The sequence below is a fragment of the Mustela nivalis genome (genome assembly GCF_964662115.1).
Source record: "Mustela nivalis genome assembly, chromosome: 14".
Lineage (NCBI taxonomy): Eukaryota > Metazoa > Chordata > Mammalia > Carnivora > Mustelidae > Mustela > Mustela nivalis.
This window is the reverse complement of record NC_139033.1, coordinates 19,083,186-19,108,333: the sequence shown is the minus strand read 5'-3', so window position 1 is coordinate 19,108,333 and position 25,148 is coordinate 19,083,186. Positions and strand designations below refer to the sequence as shown.

Here is a 25,148-nt window from a genome sequence, read left to right as displayed (position 1 = left end):
AGCGCCCTACAGCTGCGGGATCCCTGCACAGGGGAAGCCCACGGTCCCCAGGCTCCGTCTCAGTTGGCCTCTGGTGAGGCAAGTGACGGTCACCTACAGCCTAGAGCACTCTGGCCTCCCTGCCCCCTCCCCTGACCTGCTTCTTCTGGGCCCCTGGTCCTGGAAAGCACTGTCCGCCGTGTGCCATGGCCTGAGACCCGGGCACTAGCCCTCCGCTACGGTGGGGGAATGGCGGTCCTCTCGGCATCCAGTCTTAACCCTCAGAACCCGAGAATACGTCTGTCCCCCAAGGGGCCCAGGGATTTACAGACATAGAGACGGAGCTCTCCAGGAGGCAGTGAGCCTGGAGGGGCCCGGTAGGTCCAATGTGACCACAGCAAGGCTGACACCTTGGTTTGGGCCCCGGGACACCGGTCTCGGACTCGAGACCTCCAGAACTATAAAACGCGAGCGTCTGGAGCCACAGCAGGTGTTCCTCCCATGCCCGCCCCTGCACCCGGGGCCGGCTGTACCGTCTCTGCGGGGCTGCCACAACCTGGCCCTCCCTGGGGCCTCCAGGCCTGGGGGGGCCTATCATGGGGGGCCTTGCTCAGAACAGGCCACAGGACAGAGATCCCTCCGGAGGGTCATCTGGAGCCAGGTGAGCTGGTGGTCCTCGCTGGGACCACCCACCGGCCACACCCAGTGCTAGTCTGGGCCCTCAGTGTGCAAAGAGCCCGGGCCCTGCTTCGGAGAGACCCACGGGAAGGCGCACTCTGGGCTCAGCATCCCCAAAGGGCATGGCTCAGAGGGCTGCCCGGCTGCACTGCCCCCACAGCCCACAGGGCTCCCCCTGCGCTGCTCTGTGCTTCTCTAAGGCGCCCCCTGCACTGCTGGCCCCGCAGCACCTGACCTGTGGAAGACAGGACGTAGGTGAGGGGACAGGAGCGCCTCGCAGACTTCAGGCAGGGGTTCCCAGGAGTGGGTTCCGCAGAGACCCGTGGGGAAGCCCACTGTGAGCAGGGAGCTGCACGGCCAGCAGGACTTCCTGCAGGGGTGGGGTGCCCGGCCGGAGGGGCAAGGCCCCAGCCCACCAGAACACACACTGAGCGCTGCCCTGGCATCAGCCCTCCTTGACCCCGGAGGGGTCAGGCACGGTCCAGCAATGTAAGGGTTACTGGCCAGAGGGCCGGGAGTGTGGTCCACTGCGTCCCCTCCTCACAGGTCACAGGGATCTAGGAGGAGGACCTCATGAGCCTCATTTCAGAGAGAAAACAGAGGCGCAGGGAGGCCCTCAGCCAGGCACTGAGGGGCCTGGGCCAGACTGGGTTCAGTGCAGACACAGGGCACAGACCGGGCAAGGGCGGCCAAGGGGAGGGGCGGCTGCCACCCGCCTCATTTCAGGCGGCCCCCCAACTGCTTTCTAGGGGCTTACCCCAGGCCACAGGCACCCCTCGGGCCTGCAGTTAGCAGAGATTAAAGTGAAGCCCAGGGCTGTGGGCCAGTGCTGGTGCCCCAGGGGATCCCGGCCCCTCCTGGCCGGCCGCAGCTCGGAGCTGGCAGAGGCCCTGACAGACGGGCTGGCCAGACAGACGTCCCTTGAGGGAGCGCTGCGGCCTCGGGCAGCGAGGAGCACTAGCCAAGCGGCCACCTGGCCAGGCCACTGGGGCAGACGGCAGCCCGTGCAGGCCCAGGAGGCTGCCTAATGAGCCCCACACAATTTTTCACCCCATATTTTTCCAATAAAAAAGCAGTTAGACACCAACCGCAGCCTTGCGGAGGGGCCATCTGGCTGCCTGGCTCCCCAGCCTTCTGGCAGCACAGGCTGCCTTCCCCGCCAGCAGCCAGCGCCCCAAGCGTGGGGGGGAGGGTGGGCGCGGGCCTGGCTGGGGGGCCTGCGGAGCCTGGCGGGGCGCCCATGGGGCGGGGCCCGCTATTTCATGAGGGACGCCGACAGAGAGCCCTTCCTATCTGCCTGTGGGAACCCGGCCCCAGTGGTCTACCCCCGCTGCAGGGTAGACAGGCTCTGCTGGGCTCTGTGCTTCCGTGTCTTGGATGTGGACCGTCCCCAGCCTGACTGCACCTATAGCCAGGGGCAGAGCCCCAGGCCAGCAGGTGAGGGCGGATGGGCCGGCAGCGGCCTCTAGAAGGTGGCCAGTCCCGGACGCACACATAGGTTGCAAGAGACGGAGCCTGGGTCTTCCCGCTGCCCCGTCCGGGAGGGGACGGCCTGCCTGCCACGGTCTCCCCAGCGCCCAGACCCGGGCCCTGAGCTGCCCAACCTGCACGGCCAGCTGCCTCCCCATGGGCCCCGAGCAGCCCCGCTGTCTCCAGCCCGCCACACAACAAGCAAGGGGACAAGGGGAGCTCTACTCTGTGTAGCACACAAGTGCCCCAGGGCGGAGGGTCTGGGAGGCACAGCGCGGCCGGGCCCCAGGGGAAGGCACACTGTGAGGGGATGCCTCTTACTCGCGTTCCCCTGTTCTTACAGCTCTAAAATCAGGGCTTTTGCCATCCTGCAAATACTGTGGAGATACGTGGCCTTCCTCGCCTGACCAGCTCCTCCCGGAAGGAGCGGAAGACCTTGCTTGGCTGTGCCACTGGGAGAGGTGGTGGGGGCTGCAGAGGGCAGAGGCTCCTAGGAGGGGTCCTGCCCTGTGGCAGGTCAGTTGGACTGGGGTGGGGGAGGACAGGGAGGGTGGCAGCTCTGGGTGGGCCGGTACCGCTCCTCTGAGCTGCACCTGTTTCCTGAGGGGCTGGCAGGAAGTTACCCACCACCCTGGAACTCAGGCTGCCTGAAGGGAGGCAGACAGAACTCCAGTCTCTCTTGCGTCCGACCTGACACGGTGTAGAGTGACCCCATGCAGCCTGGAGGGACAGGGACCTCTTAAGATAGCAGTTCCCCACTGCACTTGGAACCAACCTGAGCTTCCTGCTATGATTTACGTAATGTGGCCCCTCTGAACTCGTGCCCTCTCCCTCTGGTCTGGCCCCCAGTGGACATTTTGCACCAACATTCTCCCTGGCTCACCATGCAGGGAATCAGTCATTCTGTATGATCAGTGGTGTGGAGAGGTGAGATGCAGATGAGGTAGCTGGTGCTACAGGTGCCTTCGTGGGCTAAGGAGGTGAGGAAGGAAGCCATATACCAAGGATGGCCAAGCAAAAAGATAGGAACCTGATGACCATGGACAGGCCATGCCAGCTTGGGGGGCCCACACATGGGCTTCTCAGTGACAAATACAAACCCCTCTATTTAGCCAGTTCATTTCAGTTTCCACCACAGCAGCCAAATGCAGTTCTAACCAGCGTGGGGCCGTGTGGAGAGAGCAGGCATCTGTACCTTGGAAGCCAGGTCTGAGGGCTGGGAGTTGACTGTGCAGGCAGTATGGGTCTCTGCATGTGACGGGGACAGATTTGTAAGCAGACAAGCGGAGAGGTTGTGTGTGCCCAGATAAGAGGCACTGGGGGCGGGGGGAGGGCAAGGGGGGGCAGTCACAGCATCCAGAACAGCAGCCCAGGTAGCCACACAGAGCCTGGTGAGGCACCATGGCCCTGCCAGTGCTGACCAGGCACAACCGGTCCGTGGTGGTTGGCCGATTACCCCTCAGGGAACCCTTGCTCCAGGCAGCCTCTCCGGGGCTCCTCCCCACATTCACACAGACTTCGGGGCTCAGCCCAAGCCCACATGCCCAGCCCATGCTGCCCCACGGTCAATCGTGTGGGGTCTTAGCCTAGCCTCTGGCCTCCATCCCAAGCTGCCCAGGGACACACCCCAGTGTCTCAGAAGACCCAGGTACTCCTGGGAGAGGCAAACCTGGGTGACCAGGGAGGAGGCCTGTGCCCTCTGGAGCCCCAGAGCCAAGAGCTGTCCCATGCCGGGCTGGGCCACTGCATCACCTGTGCTGACCACTCACGGTGGCCACCGCCCAGCACACGGGTCTGTAGAAGGCTGACTCTGGCCACAGCCTTCCTTTCAGGACCCACAGCCATGAGCCTCAGCGGCAGCCTGGACAGGGGTCTGGGCCAAGTGGCTATGCGTGGCGCAACAGAGAAGTGAGCTCTAGCAGAGACCCCAGCCAGACCCTCCGGGCAGGGGGCTCTGGGACTCCGACTCTAGGGCTCCAGATTCTCCAGGGCAGGGCTTCTTCCCTCGGGGCGCACAGGGAATTGCCAGAAACACAAGAATCATGAGTCCCAGACTCCACACTGCACCCATCCAGAGTCAGCTCCTCCCGAGCACACCTGTCCCCCTTGTCCCTCTGCCAGGCTGGGCCAGGCTGGTCCCCAAGCGTTGCTTAGGACTGGCCTGTGGACTCCCCGTTCAGGGTCAGTGCAGCGGAGGCCACGGCGACAGCCCCTGCTAGCCCTTGGTGGTGGCCTGCCACCTGGTCCAGGGCATCGATGGCTACGTCCAAAGTGACTGCTTGTTCCTGCGGCACAGTCTGAGCTGCGCCCTGGTGCCTGCCCTCTCCGCCCCTGGTCTCCGCGGCCCAGAGACGCCACTCTCGTAGCAGGGGCGGGCTCAGAGGTAGAGGGTGAAGCAGACCAGGGCCAGGAGTGACCAAGAGGCCAGGCTGCACGGGGCCTCAGAGGCCCTTGGAGGGCTGGGGTCAATGCTTCTGGCCGAGAGGAGAGAGCCGTGGTTCTGGGCACGGTGCAACCTGGCGGCCGAGTCAGGACAGTGACGCCCGGAAGGAACCCACCTGGGGTGCAGCAGCTTGGTTTCTTTTGTGGAAGGCAGGCCAGGGGGCCTGGGCAGGGACAGCCAGCGGTCTCAGGGGCTCAGCAACCCCTCCCTCTGAACCCCCTTCCAGCACCTCTGGCTTCAGAGAGCGCGTCCCTCAAGGTGGTTTTAGAGAAAGGCGGGCCGGAGGCGAGGGGTCAGCTCTGCAGCTTCCTGAGGCCCCTCGGCTCACTCCTCAGAGAGCCTGGGGAGCAACCGCTCTGCAGAGGGGCTGCTGGGAGTGGGGGTGGGAGGGTGGCCGGCTGTTTCATCGCCCCGGACCCCAGACAGCGGTGCTCACTCCTAGCCGTCCGCCCTCCGGCCACCTTCCCCGAATGGTCCAGACCCCAATAAGGACCCACGCAGGACTTCTGGGCTGGCTCGCCTTGCACGGCGGGTCTCAGGCCTCACCCATCCACACTGCCCCTCCCCTTGCCACGGAGGAGCCCCCCGGCCCTTCCCGTGCTCCCTTCCACCAGGCTCTGAGGTTGGTCACCCGGACCCCCCACCCAGCATCCTCCGCAGGCCTGTCCTGCCAGGCAGTGTCCCAGCCCTTCCCACACTTGCTCACGTACGTCTGCCAAGGGTGGCCATCTGGCCGGCCAGGCCTCAGACAGCGCCAGCGCAGGCCGGGACAGGCCGGGACATAGTAGCTGGCTGCGCAGCAGGGTCGTGCACTGCACAGACCTCCCCATGGGACTTTGTTCCCCTTCACAAAACCGGCCTGGAAGCCAGTGCACGGCAGACCCCAGGGGTGAACACTCTGGCCCCCGGCCTGGACGCTGGTCCTCCTCGCCCAGCTGGTACCTGCCCTCGGTGCGGCCGTTGCCGGCGGCCTCATTGGCAGCTGCCACTCTTTGCAGCTGTGCCGTTCCCATGTTCTGGAGGACTGCAGGGGCCAGCTGTGCAGGCTCCTGACCCTCTCTATGCCTTGGGGTTCTAGTTCCCACTCCCCAGGGTCTCAGGACAGCAGAGTGAATGACAGGACAGAGTCCCGCCTCCAAGGCACTCAGCACACAGCAGGGGCCCCACAGACAGACAGCCGCTGGGCTGAGGGCTTGGGGGTGGCCTCCTCCCTGCTCCCATGGGACACACAAGGGCCGGCAAATGACCAGGACCAAGGCCCCCCCACCCCAGCAGGCCTGCGCTGTGGTTTTTCCTGAGCTAAACACTCCAAGTGCATAAATCCTGCGTTAATGGGAACTTCATTGTTCCTGAAAAGGAGGGTAATTAGGTGCTAAGGCGCCGCTGCTATTAGTGGAAATCTGTTTTCTTGTGATGTTTCCGGACCCCAGCCTGGAAGGTGGGGGGTGGCACTTACCCACAACATGCCCCCCACCCCGCCCACAGTGCCCCCCCCCCCCGCCCCCAGGTATCCCTGGCAGGGACGGGGCCGGGACATGTGAGGAGGCCACTTGTCCCACACCCCTGTGGGTGGAGGTCTCGGGAGGAGGTGTGGGGGGCTTACCTTGTCGTCCCCTTCACTCTCGCTGTCACACTGCGGGGGGAGAGAGACAGAGGAGAGTCAGCACCTGTCGCAGGGCAGGGTTGTGGGTGGAGCCTCGCGGGGTGACTGGACCTTGGGGGGCCCGGAAAGATCTGGAGGTCGGAGTGCCAGCGAGGCCCTCGGTGAAAGGCTCTGAGGGGTGGGCCAGGCAGAGGTGAGGAGCTTGCCCTCCAGGGTGCCCACAGATGGGAGCCCGAGGGTAGGATCAAGGGTGCCTTCTGGGCAGGGCCACGGCAGCCCAGCCCCAGCAGCCCCGGCTCTACTGAAGGGGCAGAGGGGGGCTCGGATCCCTCAGACAGACAAGGGGGTCAGGCCAGGCCTGCGGCCACAGGCACCGCCCGCAGGGAGGGCTCCCGAAGGCACCCGTGCCTCCCGCGCCCCTGCGGCCTGGCTAGAAACCACTGGGCGTGTTAGCTCAGTTAATGAAAGAAAGGTCGGCGATCGTGCAAACAAATCTTTGTTTTCCATTTTCAGCAGGCAGAGCTTTAAAAAGAAAGACTGCTCTTCTAGAACCACAGCAATTTTCCCCCTAAAAGAACATAAAGAAAAATAATCCCGTCCTAGCAACCGCAATTACAGCACGTTGTGTCAGATGAATGCTACCGCTGAAAATGCGCCTCCCAGGCCGCGCGGGAGGGTGACAGGTCCCCGTCAGCCGCGCGCCTTGCTGTCCTCCAGTCGCTGAGTGCAGGGAGGGGGTGCTCTGCCCTTGGCGCCCCAGGGTGAGGGCCGGGGTGCGCTCGATGGCAAAGGTCAGAGCAGTACAGGTGGGCCCGTGCTTTACCAGCCGCCCGCTGCAGCTGGGAGTGGCCCTGGGGGATGCGCACGCTGTGGGGGGGCTTCTGAGGCTAACAAGCGTCCCACCCCCACAGCCCCCCTGCAGGGCCTGGACAGAGATCTGGTGGGGAGGGGTGTCCTCACACCCACGTCCCTGCCACGCGATGGCAAGAGGCCAGGCCAGTCCCTCACGAGCAGGTCCGGGGAGCTGGGAGAGGGCAGGGTGGCTGAAGTCCAGGAGGAGGCGTACGCCAGGGTGATGAGGGGAGCCTGTGAGACGGGACGGGAGAGGTGCGGGGCCGGACACACCAAAACACGCGCAGCACACGGTCCTGTCCTGCGGAGCTGGGACCCAACTCTGCCACGGGAGCCCTGGCGTGTGGGGGGCTGGGATGGATGCCAGGAGTCCCGCTCGCTGCAGCTGGCACAGAGCAGTCAAGCTGCTGGCGGAGCCACCGGAGGCCCCCAGCCGGGCCTCTTCCTGCGTGGTGAGCGGCCCTAGGCCTTGCGTCGGAAACCACAGTCCCATCCAACCGCCGGGAGGGTGGGGCCTTGTGTGCCGGGCAGGACCAGGCGCCCGGAACCCCCAGGCTGGCTGTTTCACACCTCTCCCCGCAGCTTTCCGTGTCACAGGGAGAGCTTAACGACCCGACGATCAAGGAGGGGTTAGGGTGCTTCCCAGCGAGCGCATGCGTGGCCCTGTCACGAACCGACAGCACCCCCTTGTCAGCCAGCACAGGCCACGTCATAAACAAGTTCCCGTCATTAAGTCCTACTGAATTAATGTTTAACTGCAATAGAGTCGGGACTGAATGAGGCAATTAATCAGGGCAAGGAGGGAAAAGGAGCCACATCTGTCTTACAGGAACTGCCTGAGAGAGGTGACCTTCACGGGATCCAGCAGGGCTGGGTGGTCCCGGGGGGGGGGCAACCCTGGGGTGTGTGTGCGGGTCAAGCAGGGAGCCCACGGAGCAGAGGACAGACTCGAGGCCCCAAGTGCATGTGCTGGCTACGGTGGGGAGGCCAGAACGTGGGCAAAGGGGCTGACATCCTCCGGGTGCGCGCTGCCACCCACACCGGGCGGCCTCGGGCAGGCCCCTGGACCTCTTCATGCCTCAGTTTATGCTTCTGTAACACAGACAACAGCCCGGCCGCGGGCTGTCGTGCAGCTCCAATGAGTGAATACAGGCCAAGCTCCAGGACAAGCTCCAGGACAGTGCTGGGTACGGACTCGGAAGGGCTGTCAGCATGACGGTCACTTCTTCACTGTCGCTGCTACCCACGTCACCCTCGGCACCACCGTCACCACGGTCGTCCTCGTCACCACCGTCACGACCAGCGCCTTCATCATCGCCCTCACCATCGTCATCAACCATCCACATGACCGTCACCACCGTCCTCACCGCCGTCACCGGCACCACCATCCTCCCCACCGTTGCCGTCGCGGTCGTCACCATCACCGTCCTCACCGCCGTCACCAGCATCATCTTCAGCATCACTACCTCTGCCTCACCCTCTTCCCTCGTATCACCTAACGGCTCTTGGAGGCATCCAAACCCCACAGGGTCTGAACACAGACGCCTCTCACTGACAGTGCCCTGCCCGGTCCAGGAGCACCTGCACCGGAGGTCTGGGGAGTTCGGCCTCCATCCCTGGGCCTCTTCCAGAAACCCGGGCAGCCACTTGCTTGGGTGGGGGCTGCCTGTCACCCCCCGGGATAGGAGACAAATCAACACGGTCACTGAGCTGCAACAGAAATGTGCCTTCTTCTTCTCTCAGTGTGAACATTAGTTCCGGCTTCACAGTGTACTTAGTGGAGGCTGCTGTCTCCCATCTCTCAAACAAAGGCAGGCAAAATCCATGGGCAAGGAGACCTTGACTCTGAGCCCACTTCTCCCGTCAGATGCTCTAGCATCTGGGCCTGGGCCTGGGCCAGAGGAGCCCCCGGGGAGTGGGGAGGAGAGAAGCAGGGAGCAGGGGCAGGGTCCGTCCTGCCCACTGCGGGCCCCCTCAGGCCATGGAGACAGAGAGGGCCCGGAGGCTACCCTGGGCTCTGCCATAGAGAAAGATCCTACGAGCCGCCCCAGCTCTGCTTCTGCCTCCCCCTAGCTTCCTACTCAGGTGACCCCACTTGATCCAGGGTCAGAGAGGGCTGAGGGTCGGCACATGGCCTGGTGCTCTGGACCCAGACCAGGTTCCCGCTCCCACTGCAGCGTGCAGTCTGGGATGTCTGCTGCGGAGGCCCTGCTCACACAGCTGCCCGGGGACTGTGGAGGACCTGACTCCTCGCTGGCTTGAAGCTCACTCGGGAAGAGCACTCCACCCACAAAGCCCTGAGCAGCTGCACACCAAATCAGCAGGGCCCCTGGTTAACGTGGGCTAGAAGGCCATGGAACATTCTAGGCAGCCCACCTGAGCACGGGGCAGAAAGGTCTGAGCTGCTGGACAGTCGGTGCTGAGGCCACACTCTGGGGACACCCGGGGAGTTTCAAGAGGCACAAACTGTTGATGTGGGCTGTTTTCATGGCTCATGCATGTGCGTGCAGGCCCAGCTGGCCCGTCACGGATGTGCATGTTCTGAGACACGTCAAGGTATACTCTGAGGCCCGGCTCACGGAAGCGCCTGGCGTCCTGCCCAATGCATGCTCTGCCCAGGGCATCCTGCCCAGTGTCTCAGTGTATGCAGGGCACATGTGCACCCAGGTGACCTGACACAGGGTCACCTGTCCCTATGCATGTGGCCCAGCAGCACTGGGCTTCATGAACGCTCTACCCAGCGCTGCTGCCTCGGAAGAGCTTCGGGGAGGAGAGTGGCTGCCCTGCCTGCCCGCGTGGGCACCCGCCCCCCCCACAGAGAAGGGCCCAAGGTGCTCGCCTTCTATCCTGCTGTAAACACTCCCCCAGGATATGCAACGTGTGCCCCGATAAGCAATTCAGCTAAAAAAGGAGCCCCGAACAGACTCCAGGAAGCCCCGGGCCCAGAGCCGCCTCCCATCACGCACGGTCTGGAGTTGGGCTGAAAAGGCCATTTTTCACTCTTGTTGGTCAGAGCACCCCACCCTCAGATGCTGGGCAGTGACGCGGGACCTCACAGGCAGGGGTGCCAGGGGTGGGGTGGGGGCTGCGGTCTGGTCTGTGGCTGGGGCGGCCATGGGGTCAGCTGTGTCTGAAGCACCGGGCCAGGCTGCAAGGATGGGGCGCACCGCGCGGGGCGGCTGCCGGGCCCGCCAGTACTCACCTGGGCGTTCGCCGACTCCACGGACAAGAAGCGGGGGCCCAGCAGGTGAGGGATTAGCTGGCAGCAACGGGGAGAAGCTGGGGTGTGGTTGTGCCGGACAGCAGTCCTGACACCGTAGGGCAGGCTGGAGAGGGGAGCCCCACATTCCGCTGGCGGGAGGCCCGGCAGGCTGTGGGGTGTGGGGCTGGTGGCGCACTGGCTCCCTGGAGTACTTCTCTACCACTCAGGACCCAGCACCGACCCACCTGCTTACGGGTGGGGAAACAGAGGCAGAGTAGTTGGGAGCCGACCCAGGAGGGTGGGTGCATGGGGTCTGAAACCCAATCTCAGTCTGGCCCTTCTGATCAGGACCCCATGCCAGGGACTCCCTCAGGGCAGCTGGGACAGGGCTGGGGCTCCAGGATCACCCTGCAAAGGGCCCTAGGCCACGCTGGCTCAGAAAGTCACAGTGAGCCTGATTAATTATGCACGATAGCTAGATGAGGACCCTGAAAATCCCACACTTGTTTACTCAGCTAATTCACTTTTTATGAGTGTTTAGGCTTTAAAGCAAAACAAAGCACTAATTACCCAATTAACGAGCAATTAAGTTACTGCAGCCCTAATAGCCCAAGTGCGCAAGGCCTCCACGGGCTGAGGGTGAGTGAGACCCACTGAGCGGAGAAGCGCGGCTGGAAACACGCAGGTGCACTTGGAGGAGGGAGGTGGCGTCCTCACCTCTCCCAGGTGGGGGCAGCAGGGACAGATAGGGCTGGTACCTGCCCGCCCCGCGTGCGCCCCCCAGAGCAGCCCAGAGAAGCCGAACGACTCTCCTACTCCGTCCCACGCCCCCTTGTGTTCCCCCCGCCTCAAGTGTCTGCATCTCGGGTGGCCCCCAAGACCTGGGCAGTGGCGGGCCATGGTTTAGAGCTCTGAGAACCCCGAATGGGCCGCCTCACAGAGACAAGGACGGTCCAACAGCTGACCCGTGGGCTCTTTGGGCCCTGTGAAACAAGTGGGTTGGCGTGCCTACCCCCCACCCCGCTCCAGGCCTCCTCCCGCACTTGGGCGGAGAGTGGTCTCTGACGGAAGCGCATGGAGACACGGCGTGGGGTCTGGTACTCCTGAGACGCCAAGTCTGCACCGGGGCTGGAAACACAACAGCTTAGGAGCTGCCAATGGCATGAAGCTACGTCAGAGGGGAGAGTCCCGGGCACAGAGTGCTGGGCAGGTCCGGTGACTGATCGGGGCGGGGGAGACCCGGAGGAAAGGAGCCATCCTCTAATGGAATGCTGGTCCTTCCACTTCTTAGCTCATGGGACCTGCCTTGCTGCCCCTGGACAGAACGCATGGATGGACGGACGGACGGATGGATGGAGGACATAGCACGGTGCACACGGTACCCAGACGGAGCTGGCAGGGAGTGAAGACACGGACAGACGGACAGACGGATGGATGAAAGACTTAGCACGGTGCACACGGTACCCAGACGGAGCTGGCAGGGAGTGAACACATGGACGGTTGGAGGGACAACGTGGATTCTGACCACTGAGGTCTGAACTATCCTCCTGCTCCCGCTGCGGGGTCTCCAGGGGGTGGTACTCCCGAGGGAGGCCTGGGTTTCACAGTGATGGCCATCCCACAGCACCACTGTGCAAAACACAAAATGACTTTTCCTCTTCTCTGGCTGCAGTTACCAAAGATATCAAGGAGAACTGGGCACTGCTCTGTGGGTCAACCTGAGTTCGCCTACCAGGGAGGAGGAATTGGGGAGCACCATGCAACAGCAGGCATGGAGGACACGCCTGGACAGATGGACGCCTGGTGCCCTGGGTGCTGGCTGTGCTTAGACGCCCACGCCCACAGAGCCGGGGCAGCCCCTGCGCCCCTCTGTTCCCCCCCGCAGCTCCCGGCCACACAGAAGGCGACCCCCTGCCTGCATGAAGCCCTCACGTGCACACGCCTGCACATTCACACGGACACACGCTCGGACTCCCTCCCCCCACCGCACGGTCACGTTCCTGGGCCCGTCGGAGTGCCATCCCCCCAGGGGCACTCAGGGGCACCCCGGGCCCTAGCCTGATGGCCGCTCTGCGTTCTCCCCTCCGACTCCCTCCGCTCTATGCGCGTTTGCTGCGACGGGCACACGTTTACTCCTCTGTCCTGCTTCCCACCCGCCCTACCTTCCACGGCCCCCATGAGAGGGGACTTCGGGTTCTCTTCAACCCTGACTGCAGGGCCTGGAGTCACCCCTCACCTGCGGCAGGCGCTCCGTAAGTACTCAGAGACCGCGGACGGCCACTCCGGGACACGGCTGAGCCAGGAGGCCCTGACAGCTTCTTTGGAGCCGGCCAGGCCCTACCCGAGCCTCAGGGGGGCAGGTGGGGGCCCTCTGCTCCCGCCTCAGGGGCCTTACAGGGACGCCGGTCCGGTCCTTCCTCCACGCCCAGGGACGGCGGGCCCCCTTCCTCTCATTAGCGGCCGCCCCACAGCCCTCGCTGGGCCGGAGTAATTAACGAGCCCGTGTCAGCGAATGAATCAAAGACGGCCGCAGCCCCGCCGCCGCCGCTGACCTTTCGCGGAGTCGACTGTATTAATATATTCTCCTGTTGTCAGACCCAAAGCGCTAACTGCCTTATGAATTATTTATGAACACAAAAAGTCTTAACCAGAACAGTGTTAACATTAATTCCTAACCTCCTGTGCCCTGCAGCCCTGCGTGTTCTGCATAATTGAATCCCGGCCCGTCGCCCGCCCCCGCACCCGGCCCACCGCCTGCCCTCCAGATCTGGCTCCTGGCACGTGTGGCCACCGCCACGAGGGCTCCTTGTGGGCCTGTCCAGAGAGGCTGCATCTGGCCTCTGGGGCCAGGGCTATGGCTGGGTCCCCTGGCGGGACGGGAGTCCTGGGCTCGGAACTAAGTCGCCCTGGGCCGTTCCCAGTGGCTGGGGCCTGGGCGCCGCGGAGCAACACAGGGTCCGGGTGAGAAGGCAGAGCCGGCTGGCAGCTGGACTGGAGGCCTGCGTTCGGAACAGAGAAAGGCAGGCCGGGGGCTGGCAGAGGTGGGAGGCCCCAGCGACCAGCGACCCCTGCCCCCCAAACCCCCAATCCCCCCACTAAAGGGACAGCAGGGTCTGCCCACACCTCAGGCCAGGCCAGGACGGAGGGCGCCAGCTGCCCCACCGCCTTGGAGGCGTCCCCTGTGGTGGGGGCAGCACTGGGGGGAGCAGGGCTGCAGGCTGGCTCCTGTCCGGAGGCTCCAGGGGAGGAACCAGCAAGGCGAGGAGGCTATGGTGGCCGCCACAGCCCCTCCTGGGATTCACACAGTGTGCGGGCCCAGCCAGGAGGACCCTGTGGGGCGACCATGCTGTCCGAGGCTCAGCTCAGGCTGCCCCAGTCAGAGGTGCCCAAGCGATCCCAGGTGATGCTGCCGAGACACAGTTCCCTAGAGCTGAGTCCACAGGGCGGTGAGACGGGACAAGACGACGTCCCACAGCTGGCTCAGTGGTCTTCCCTGCAGAGCGGGCAAGGGGAGGGGCCCTGTGCCCAGGGAGAGGAGCGCGGGGCAGGGAGCGTATCTGGGTCACTTCTCCTAGCGGTTCCTGCAAAGTGACCGAGACGGACCCAAATCCGTGGCTCACCCCGTGCCTGCCCGGCTGGGGGCGTTCTCCTGCCAGCGGCTCGGGGCCGGCAGGGGGCTGCTGCCTGCCCTCAGCGGCACTGCGCTGAACTCTGTCCCGTGCCTGTGGCCAGTTTGAAATAAAATAACGGGGGCAGGGAGACTTTAAAGACGGGTGGACAATGCCACGGAGACGAGCTGGTTTGTCCCGCACCTATGCTCTCCCGCCACTAAATGCAAGTCCTGCTGAGAGGGCTGAGAGGCAACACAGAACATGGGGACACACCCATGGGACCCCCACGGCATGGACAACTAGTCCAAGGCTCCAGGCTCCCAGCTGGAGGATGGTGCCCCGGCATGTCGCATGCCCCCCAGAACCCAGACCCCCTCTTGCTGACAGGGCCCTAAAACTCCCATCGAATGACCTGTCCAGAGAAGTGCCAATGAGCTGGACATGCCTCGATTGCTGGGATCAGCCTTCCCTGAAGCCCGCCTCCCTTTTGGCCCTGGGAGCTGGCTGGGCCCCTCACCCTCCATGTGGCCCCTTCCTTCTTCCACTCAGTCCTGACCTCCAATCTGCCCTTGGCCGGATGTCCCCGGCTGGCTCCTGTCTGACCACGGGGCGCACTCGTGCCCAGCACCCCCCGTCCTGTCAGCCAGCACCCGGAAAGCAGTCACCATGGGTTCTGTTTTCTCTCACTGCTGCCTGCTAGGGCAGGGACCCAGAGATTTGCTCTGCTCCCACCCACAGTGGAAGGGGCCCTCCTGGGGCCGGTGGTGCTGAGGCTGTCACAGTCCTAGGCTGAGGCTGTCACTGTCACAGACACGTGGCGCCCCACAGCATGTGCACTCCGTGGGTGGGGGTACAATGGTGCGGGTGGTGCAGGAACAGCAAACACGGGGGAGGCCCTCCCCTCTCTGGGATCCAGCCATCTGGCAGAGAAAACCGAGGCCCCCAGCCCCACGGCAGCCTCACACTCCTCCTATACAACCGAGACCCTTGCCCGACCTAGCCCAGCTGTCCCTCTCCAAAGGGAGGATTGTGAACGGGGGAGGCAGGCAAGTGGCCTCTGGCTCCCCAGCCCTATCCCCAGCCCCCTATCTCAGGGGCCCGGGAGCTCCGCCTCTGCGGACAGCAGCAGGGTGTGGTCCCAGCAGTCCTCCTGGATCAGATGCGGACCCTTCCCTGCCCGAGGTCCCGGGGCCCAGGGCGGGGAGGGGCCCGCGGCTGTCCTGGTCTGTGCTGGCCCGACCTGACTGGGACGTGTGGGGGCCGCCAGATGCCTGCCGCCCCAGCACACACATGGCCCTGCCCCAGGAGTGGGGGTGGGGTGGGGCCACCAGCGGGCGGGGCAACACAACAGGGCAAAGGGGTGGGCATGGAAAGCTCTTCTGGCCAGCAGGGTGAGTCCCCAGCACCCTGGGAGGGGAGGTCAAGCAACCCTGCTGTGCCTGGTGCACAGCTGCCCTGGGCAGGCTGACCGCTACCCGGGACAGCGGAGCAAGGGGACAAGGACCAGGCCACCTGCAGAGAACAGCTGCAGAAAGACGGGGTTCAGAAATGTGCCCATGTGACGGGTCCAACCTGCAGACACACACAGCTGCCCGCAGAGCCGCTGACACAGAATGTCCGCCAGAGAAGGGGCGCCCTGCCCTCCACAGCAGGGGGCCCCCCTCTCCCCTCCACACCAGCACCCTCCCCTCTACCCCTCTACACCAGACCCCTCCCCTCCACACCAGACCCCTCCCCTTCAACACCCCTCTACACCAGCAACCTCCTGGACACCAGCACCCCCTCTGCCTGGTGTATCTTTCTCCTCAGCACTTGCCACTGGCTAAAGCACTGGGCAGGTCAGGTCACCTGTTTATCTTTTCATCCTTTGTCCTGTCTTGCTCTATCTAGACACACACAGCAATCCACAGCCCTGCCCCGTTTCTGGAAGAACCTGCAACCCAGCTGCTGGGTGGGGGAGGGGCTGCAGCTTGGGGCCCTTGAGGTCACGCCCCCCACCCCACCCCATGCCACATCTCCAGACTGAGCAACAAAGGGCCCACCCAGCTGGTCTGCTGGTCTGTCTGCACACCGGGGGCAGCTTCCCTGCGATCACACCCCTGGATGCATCCGAGGGCCAGGTTCACAGCTTTACGAGCCGGAGGAGGCAGTGTGGGCAGGCTGGAGCTGACACCCCCAGCCAAAGTGCTGAGGGACAGGGACACAGGGAAGGACTTGCATGTCCTACCAGCGGGACGGAGGTGGGCCATGGCTGCACCCCAGGGCCTTAGGAGGTGGTCTGAGTGAAGGGTGGGTGGGCAGGGGACCTTCTGACAACGAGCCAGGCCGGCCGGGGCTGCATCACAGGTCAGGACTCCACGCTCGGGACACACCCTGCAGTCCCCGCAAGTTCCCGCTGTCCCCTGAGCGGCACATCCCTGTCCCCAGCAGCTGGCTTCAGGACTGCCCCAGTGCTCAGAGGTCACGAGGAGAATGCAGCTGCCGCACTAGGGAGAGGCTGACTGGGTTTTATTGCTTTTGTACAAATTACGGCCGCTCAGAAGTGGCCCAAGGAGCAGGGTAATGGATTCATAAACCTGCCTCGTAAAGACAGAGCAGGCTTTGGGGCCTGCCAGCCCCCAGTGTTGTTCAGAGGGGCGGCTGGGGACAGGGGAGCTGGGCCACTACTGGAGAGCCAGTCTTGGGATGGCTAGGGGCGCCCCAGGCACCTGCCTGCCACCTCCAGGAGGACAGCTGGCCAGGGCTTCCCTGCACCCACCCACCAACCCTCCTGCCACTAATGCCTTGGTGGGACCCGGGCCCACCCCCGCTCATGCTGCACCCCCCAACTTCAGCCACAGAGGGCGCGGCTCAAGGGACAAACCGACAAGGGGCCCGTACGCACCCATCCCACCAGAAGTGGGGGGTCCGGGGACCCAGGGTGGGAAAGCAGGTGCAGAGCCAGGAGCTAGGGTCCCTGGCGGGATCCCGTGTGAATGGGTGTTGAGCCCGCGTGGGGGGAGGGGGCCCGCCTGCTGAGGAAAGGGGCCTTGGCCCGGCCACTGGCGTCCAGGGGGGTCTGACGACTACTCGGCCTAGGAGCCACACCACCAATGCTTTCTCCTGGCCCTGGCCCTGCGAACGCCGGTTACAGCCCCAGGGCTATGAGGAGGCCCAAGCAGCCCGTGGGGAACCACCCAGGGGAGCCTGCATCAGGCGAATGGAAGCTCGAACGCGGGCGTGAAGGAACCTTCCATAACCACAGTCCGGGCCGTGCCGGGGCCAGCCGGGGCCACGCTGCCGGCCACAGCAGCCTCCCTCCACAGCGCCGTGGCCCGCGCCAGCTGGGCTCCAGTGTGGGAGGATGGCGCTGGGGCTGGGGGTGCTAGGAAATTAGCTGTCTGTAGCCCAGCCGAAACCTGACAATCCATTTCCAGAAATCTCTCAAACGCAGTCCAGCCAACTGGCTAATTACACCCCGCGCGAGGGGTCCTGCCGTGGCAGGTATAGATGGGGTCTGCCTAACCCAGACCAGCTGGCGGGCCTCCTGGGCCCTTCTGTGCCTGGCCTGCGGCCGGCTCTCCCACACTCACCCCTGTGGCCTTCCGGCTGCCCGGCCTGGGGAGAAGGCAGAGGCCTCTTCCTCCCCACGCAGCCCTGCTCTGCTGAGAACCCCACCTGCATCCCAAGGAGAGCCTCACCCGAATCCCACCACCCTGCCCACGGCAGCCCCTGCCTCTTGCTGCTCTTCCTATGGGCAGGTGGAGCCCTCCCCCTGCACAGCCTTGGCACTGGCTGCTCCCGGGGTCCCTCCCCCTGCCCCAGCACGTACACTCACACTCGTGTCCCCTGCAGCCTGGCCTTGCCCCTCCCTGCCACCCCGGTCACCTCTGCACTCGCCGCATCCACCTAGGAACATTCTTACTGGCTTTATTCAGCATCTTCTCCGTGGCACGGTGAGGCCCATGGGGCGGGGACACCGGCCACTCGGGTCAGCAAACACTTGTGGAAGGGAGGAGGGTGCCCGGGAGAGGTCTGAGAACGGAGGGGACCTGCGGATGGGCCTGTCTGCTCTGGCTCTCAGCTCAGCCCCTTGGACGGCACCTGCGGAAGGGTCTCTGAGCCCTGCACTTCAGTCCTCACCTAGAGGTGAGGGGGGTCACTGCCATGGTGATCACGTCCACATGGAGGGCCTGAGACCTCCCGGGCTCATCATAGGTGGTGGCCGGTGGCATCACTGCCATTCTGCCTCCGCTCCTGTCTGCAGCCCCAGAGCCTCTGTGAGCACAGGCCGCTTCCAGAACACTCCGTGTGACGCACTCGGCCGGCCTCCCGGCCCCAGCCAGCATCCAGATCCTCATTTCCCTTTAATAAAAGAACTCCCAAGCCCTGCTTTGGAGGGAGATGGGTTGTCACGTCCCCAGTTCCCAACAGCTGAACGGAGAAAATTACTTTCCAACTCATCTCGCGGCACTAAGGAACATCTGATATGTGCCGGGGAGGCCGCACCAAGCTTCCGGGACAAGCTGTCGAGGATGAGCAGTAATTGGGGATTTGCTGGGGATAAAGCTCACAGAATCAAAGCCCTTTAAGTACGGTCTATAAAGCAGGTCAGATGACAGCTGCCCTGGGTCACTAGTGCAGGGACGCGGTTGGGGACAGACATGAGCCCTGCCGAGCCTGAGGTCCCACCTACAGACACACACAAGCAAGGCACCGGGGCACAGGCGCACACCCACACGCGAAGCCACGGCTCACTTCCAGGACCCGCGCATGACCGCCACTTAAGCGCAGACACACAGGGGCACGCACACACCCTTCCAGATGGACATGCCCATGGTCCAGAAAGAAACAGCACACTGGGACTTACAGGCGTGCACAGCCCCCCACAGCCACACGGAGACACAGGGGACACGGCACACACTCTCCTCTCACAGAGAGCCATCCGTGAGCTGTACACGGGTCAGGTGCTGGCAGAAGCCATACGCACCACCCAGTGAACATGCACGTACACGCACGCAGGCCTCGACCTCAGTGTGCACATTCGAGTGTCTGGGGCGCCCATGGTGAAGCCTGGATTTAGAGGCAGGGTCATAGCCCCCCTCTGCCCAGTCAAGCTGGCCCAGCCCTCACACCTCTGGTGGGCAGCGCCGGAAGCCACAGACAGCCTTGGGGGCCCAGTGCACACAGAGATCTGGGTGCTGAGCTCACAGAACTTCCCAGGCCTGGGCCTGGCCACCCACCTGCCCCCACTCTCTCTGTTCCTACTGGCTGAGGGTCACAGGGGTTGGTTCCGCCTCCTCCAGTGCCAGAGGCACCTCTGCTTCTGGAATGGCCAGGCCAACCACCTGAACCTTGCAGCACCCGCCCACAAGCATATGCCAGGGACCAGCACAAACACCTGCTCACGCCAGGACCTAACGTATACACCTACTCATGCCAGGGATTAGCAAACACCTGCTCATGCCGGGGGTCAGCAAACACCTGCTCATGTCGGGGATCAGCACACACCTCATGCCGGGGATCAGCAAATACCTGCTCATGCCAGGGATCAGCACACACCTGCTCATGCCGGGGACCAGCACACTCTCCTGCTCGTGCCAGGGACCTAATGCACACGCCTGTTCATGCCGGGGACCGGAACACACACCTGCTCATGCTGGGGACCGGCACACACCTGCTCCTGCCAGCACCTGGCATGCACACGCAGGAACCGCCATGGCCCAGCAGCAGGCTGGGTACGTCCCTGCCACCACCTGTCACTCCTGTGCAGTGGCCTTGGGGGGTTAAGTTGCAAGCAGCTGGCCCATTAATTACGGGTTTTTCTCCAGGAAACATTCCAAGGAGCTCTTGGGGGAGAAGACCATGAATAACACATGCGATCTGGAAGCAGAAGGACCGCGCAGGGGCTCTGGCAAAGAGGCTCGGGGCAGGGAGACCCCAGTTGCCCAGGGACTCACACACGGAAGGAGGCTCCAATCGGCGCATCCCTGGGCCTTGCCCGTCTGGGACCCTTAGGCTGGCACACACCCCTGACCGTCCCCTCACTCTCCTTGTCCCGACGTGCATCACACCAAGTGTTATCACCAGCCACTTCCCGCACTAGCACTCTGCCCCCAGCTGGAGCCCAGCGCTGGCACCACTCCCAGCAAGAGTGCCACTCCAACGAGGAGCAGAGGATATGCTGAGACGACCCGGCCCGTGGGGGCAAGGGGCACTGCAGGCCGCCACCCATGGCTGTGGCCAGACCCGAGGAGGGAAGGGCCCCCCCAGGGAGACACCCCTCTGGCATCAGGATGTGGCCACCACCCAGAAGCCTACAGCCCACCAGGTGCAACGCTGAAAACCCGGCACCTGACCCACCCAACCCTGAGGTCAGGGCGGCTAGGGGCCAGGGGAGGCCCAGGGGCGCAGGGTGTCCCGTCACACAGAAAGTCAGTGGGTTAATGACACACCCTATAAAAAGCTGATGTGATTTAGAGAAGCCGCCCAGCAGGCCTGGGACTCTGGGGCTCTCAGTAAATCAGCGGCTGGGGGCAGAGGCAGGAGGCAAGGATGAGGCGGGCAGAGCCCAGGCCCCACCCTCCAATGAGCCAAAAAAAGGCTGTAAATCTGCAAAAATGGCTTTTATGGGGCTCTGGGTTTTATGGCGTCATTAACGTCCCTCCTGATGCTTAAGGGGCAACGAAATGAAGTCACGAGGAAAGGGTAGGGGCTGCTGGGGTAGGGGTGGGGTGGGAGGAGGGGAGGGGCAGGAAGCAGGGGCAGGAGGCGGGAGGCAGGGCTAGGGAGGTAGCCCCCACAGAGCTGGCCTGGTCAGGCCCAGCAAGCCAGCACCTCCTGCCACAGGGCCCGGGAGCCTCACACCTGAGCCCAGGCCGAGCGCGGAGCATGGAGCGCGGCGTGGGAGGGGTCAAGTCCCTGGGGTGGGGGGGTGCTGCTTGGTGCCCGGGACCCTTCACTCCAAGTGCCTCCTGGCAGGACCTGGGGTAGAGCATCTCCCTACCCCTGGTCCTCAGGAAGTCAGACAACAAGGGCCGACTGTTCTCTCTCGGGGCGAGACCCTGAGCGATGCTCCCAGCTGGCCTCCACCCCGCTGCTGGGGCAGGGACCACACGCTGAAGACGGCTGGGGGCTGCGGCGGCGGCAAGGGGCATGTGTGGGTCCAGCCCGCAGTGGAGGGGGCGGCAGACTTACCGAGTAGCCTCTGCCCGACACCGCCTGCGCGGAGCTCTGCGGGGGAAGGAAGCACAGTCAGAACGGTCACAGCTCCCCCGGGCGGCCCCTCCTCTGAGGACCACCCCCTTGGCCCAGGCCCGGGGCTGCTGCTGGGTCACCGGAGTGGGGGGCACGAGGCTGGGACCTGGGACAGAAGCCGCAAGGGAGGGTACAGCACAGCGGCCCAGAGCCCCAGGAGCCTCCCACCTGTGCCTGAGGACCCATGTTTGGAACCTCCCCCGAGAGACTCCGGAGACGTGGTCCAGCCCAGCAGAGCGAGCCCAACCGAGAGGAGGGCGAAGTGGCTATGTTGCCTCAGAGAGGGGCTCAGCCCCTAGGTCCATCTCGGCCCCTCGCGGAGCCAGGTCCCACCTTTCCACACATGGTTCCACCAGCCACGGGAACGCAGGGGAGGCGGGCCCACTCCTCTGTGCCCGGGGGGGCTGTCCCCGACAGCAGCCTCCAGCCTCCAGCCTCCCGGCCTCCCAGGGTTGTGGGGGTACAGGGGCGGAGGGCAGGCTTCTTGGAAGGGGAGCTGGATGGGTAACCTCGGGGCCCTGGAAATAAGATGGCAGGGCACACTGTGGCCACTGGAGGTCCCTTGAGGGAGCCCCAGCAGCACTTGGCGGAGCGCTCTCTGGTGCCAGGAGAACTGGAGCTGGGCCCTGCGGGAGGCCGCGTGAGGAAGGGCATTCTGCTGTGGGGGCTGGGGGAAACAGGAGGGGGCAGGTAGATGCGGGGCGCAGCGTAGGGTGAGTGACGAGCAAGTGCTCCTCGGGCCAGCGCAGACTCGTCCAGGGCCTGCGGACCAGGGTCTGGAGCCTGCTGGGGGGAGCGGTGGTCTGGCTGCAGATTCCTCCAGGACGGTGGGTGACCACGGGGTGTGTGTAGGGGAGGGTCCCCCACTGCCGCCTGGACTTCTCTGCTCTGTACACGGTACCCCATCCAGCCTCGGCTGGGGCTCTGGGACCCTTCCTTCCCCAGGCAGATGCTGGCGGGCCGGCTGGCGGGGCTGGGAAGCCCACTGTTAAGCCCTGCCAACGGGGGTGGGGGGGGCAGGGGGGTGCTGTAACTGCTCTCCAAGTGTGTGCCCTCAGGGCTGTCCCTGATGTGCTCAGAATCCGTCTTCACGCGTCCCACCGGCAATTAGCGTCCGAAGTAGGGCAGCCCCACGGCCCCAGACAATTACCAGCCTATTTTCCCATCCTGTGGCAGCAAGCTCGGGCCAGGCAATTAGCCCTCCTCCGGGGCGGGGCACCGACCGCGCCCCTAGGCCCCTATTGAGATGATAATGAGAGATGCTCTCTCCATTCAATCATCCAGAAACCCAGCCCCCAGCCTCCCTGCTTCTGCAGCAGGGGGTTAGGAAGACAAAAGCCTCTTGGGCCCCCCAACACCCCAAGGCACTCCCTCCTGGGACCCCTCACCCCGGTCTCCATCCTAATCCCCCGCTGTGCCCACCTACCCCCTCCTCCAAGTGGCTGTGGCCAGGGAGAGCCAGGGGCCCTGGAGGGCACCCAACATGCCTACGGCGGGCCACATCCCAAGTGCAATCCTCCCCGTGCAGTCCCAGTCATCGAGGCTGGGGGGGGGGGGGCTGCCCTCTGGGGCACTGTCTGTCCCCAGACCGGAACGCTCTTGCTCCCAGAGGCCTCAGCAGGCCCGCCCACCAGGCCAGAAGCACTGCTCACCGCTGTTCCCACCACGGCCCTGGCTCCCCGCCCACTGCCCTACCAGCAGCACCCATGGGTGAGGGCAGGCTCCCTGCTGGACAAGGGCCTCCCCATGGGTCCTGCTGGCGCCTCTTCCGGGTTCCCCACTTAAACCCCTCCTAGTGCGGAAGTCCTGATTACCGAAAAATCACGTTTTAATGCAGGCAAAATGCTAATTGCAAAGGCGAAGCCCCCAGTGAGTCTCAGGTGCTAAGCGTGGGCCCGCGGTGTCTGCGGGGGCGGGGGCCGGCCGCGGGCACCCGAGAGACGCAGGAGTGTTTGGCTGAGCAAAGCAGCTGGGGCACTCACGTCACTGAGCTGGTCCCGGGAACTGCTCGTCCGGGAGCCGGTGGCTTCGTGGAGGCTGTCGTCCCCACTGTGGTGGTCGCCCCCTCTGGACGCGGTGACCTTCATCTGGGGACAGGGAGAGGCAGGCTCAGCAAACACAGACCCAAGCCCTCTGCCTGTGGGGGCAGGGCGGGGGCCCGGCCAGGGTCAGGCTCCTCACCCCTGCCCTGCCCTGCCCTGCTCACCCACACTGAGCCCCAGGCCACGACCCAGAGAGAGGGCAGCGGGGCAAGGCTCTGCGGAGCTGACCATTTACCACTCGGAGCAGAAACACCCAGAAGAGCAGACGACACACAATGACATAATGCCGCTGTGAGCTCTGCCCTGGTTTCCTGGAGCCGGAGCAGGTGGGCCGCCCCGCCTCATCTCACTGCACCAGGGAGCCGGACACCAGGCTTCCAGGACAGGCTGGTGGCGGCTCACCCACCCCTGCAGCACCCACACCACCATGGTCCCAGGTGTGCGCAGACCGGTGTGGACCGGCCACTTCCCACTGTGTGACCCCGGGCCACCGCTAGACGTCTCTGTGCCTTGGCTCTGCGTCTAGAAGCACGGCTGCTGCTCCGGTGTATGCCGGCCAGCGCCCCACCCCCTCTCACGCAGCAGCCCGTAAGAGATCGGACGCTTGTGCCCACTTTACAGGCGGCCAAACCAAGCCCATAAAGTTAGGTGAACCCCAAATTCCCGCTTCTTTTTTCCTTTTCACTGGGACATAACTGCAGTCACCACTCCCAACCACGTGGCCCAGGTGTCCTGGGCTCCCCCACTCTCTGTCCAGGGTTCCACCACCTCCCGACCGCCCAGCTTTCCAATTCCCACAGTTCCCACAGATCCCGCAGCTGTGTCCTCTCTGTCAGCGTGTGGGACACCTGCGGACCATCCACACCCCGTCAGTGTGCCTGGCCCCTTCCGTGGAGCAGACCCCAGTGGCCGCTGACCCCTCACCAGTGTGGGGACACCGCGAGGGGTATAGGTGTCCTGCCCTCCTCTTTGTCCCCAAGCCTCCTAGCTCAGCGGGTGCAGGAGTGCGCAGAACGCACCCCATGACCAGGGTCAGTGAGGTCTGACTGGGTCCGGGGCCTCCAGCCAGTCCTCCACGTCTAGCCCTTTTGTCTCAAACACCCTCCAGCCTGGAGATCCTGACCGGGCCAAAGGTCAAGATGGGTCTGCAAGGCACAATGGCTATGATCTAGAACATTCCTGAGTCCTGGGAAACACCCTGGGGACCTGGGTCCCTGCTCCTGTGCATGTCACGGCAGGCTCAGCCAGAAGCCTCTCTCGAGGCAGCCCTCAGAGCCCCTGCTCCCCAGGACCACCCCAGGTCCCAAGACGGGGGTACAGCCCCCAAAGCCATGGGCCCTGGGTTGTCGGCCAGCAGAGTGTAAATGACAAGACGGAACCAGGGCCCACAATCCCCAGTCCAAGGTCCCGGGTGCCAGGGCTCCAGGAGAGCCCAGGTCTCCGCGCCACCCTCCTTCTCCAAGGCAGGCGAGGGGCAGGGCCCTGGCCCCACATCCAGGGCCTTGGGGACCCCTGCCTCCTGTGCTCCTTCCTCCTTGGTTGGGCACTCCATGTACAGACCCTGACCAGTGCGGCCTCTCCTGACTCCCCAAGTCTCAGCTTCCTCACCTGTGAAATGGGAGGCCACCAAGTCCCTCACACGTGACGGGATGCGCGCGTGGGCTGCAGTGTGCGTACGTGTGCGCGTGCGTGCGTGCGACTGTGTGTACACGCGCGTGTGCTGCAGCGGGTGCGTGTGCACGCACGTGGGTGCGTGTGACGCAGTGTGTGCGTGAGTGTGGCGCTGTGTGTGTGCACGCATGTGTGTGCGGGTGTGCTGCAATGCGTGTGTGCATGCTTAGGTGTGCGTGTGACCCCGTGTGTGCACGTGTGTGTGATGTGGTTCTGTCTGCCTGAGCCCTGGGCCAGCCCCAAGAAGCCACCAGGTGTCACTGTTGTTACCTGCGGGCTCCCCCAGCTCCGGACCCCACAACAACCCTTCCCCAAAGTGGAGAAAACTGGGGCATGGGGGACCTTCCTTCCTGCCTCGCTG

At 64.3% G+C, this 25,148-nt stretch overlaps 1 protein-coding gene across 11 annotated transcripts in view; it reads right to left on the bottom strand.

The window, feature by feature from the left end:
• Positions 1-25,148, bottom strand: part of FBRSL1 (fibrosin like 1) — a 76,790-nt gene that overhangs the window by 23,278 nt on the left and 28,364 nt on the right. For all 11 annotated transcript variants that reach the window (XM_082700145.1, XM_082700139.1, XM_082700144.1 and 8 more), the window contains exons 3-5: positions 23,057-23,161; positions 21,015-21,050; positions 6,174-6,203 (exon numbers count right to left, since the gene is read on the bottom strand). In XM_082700145.1, coding sequence (XP_082556271.1) covers positions 6,174-6,203; positions 21,015-21,050; positions 23,057-23,161 — 171 coding nt within the window. The remainder of the gene's footprint in view (positions 1-6,173; positions 6,204-21,014; positions 21,051-23,056; positions 23,162-25,148) is intronic.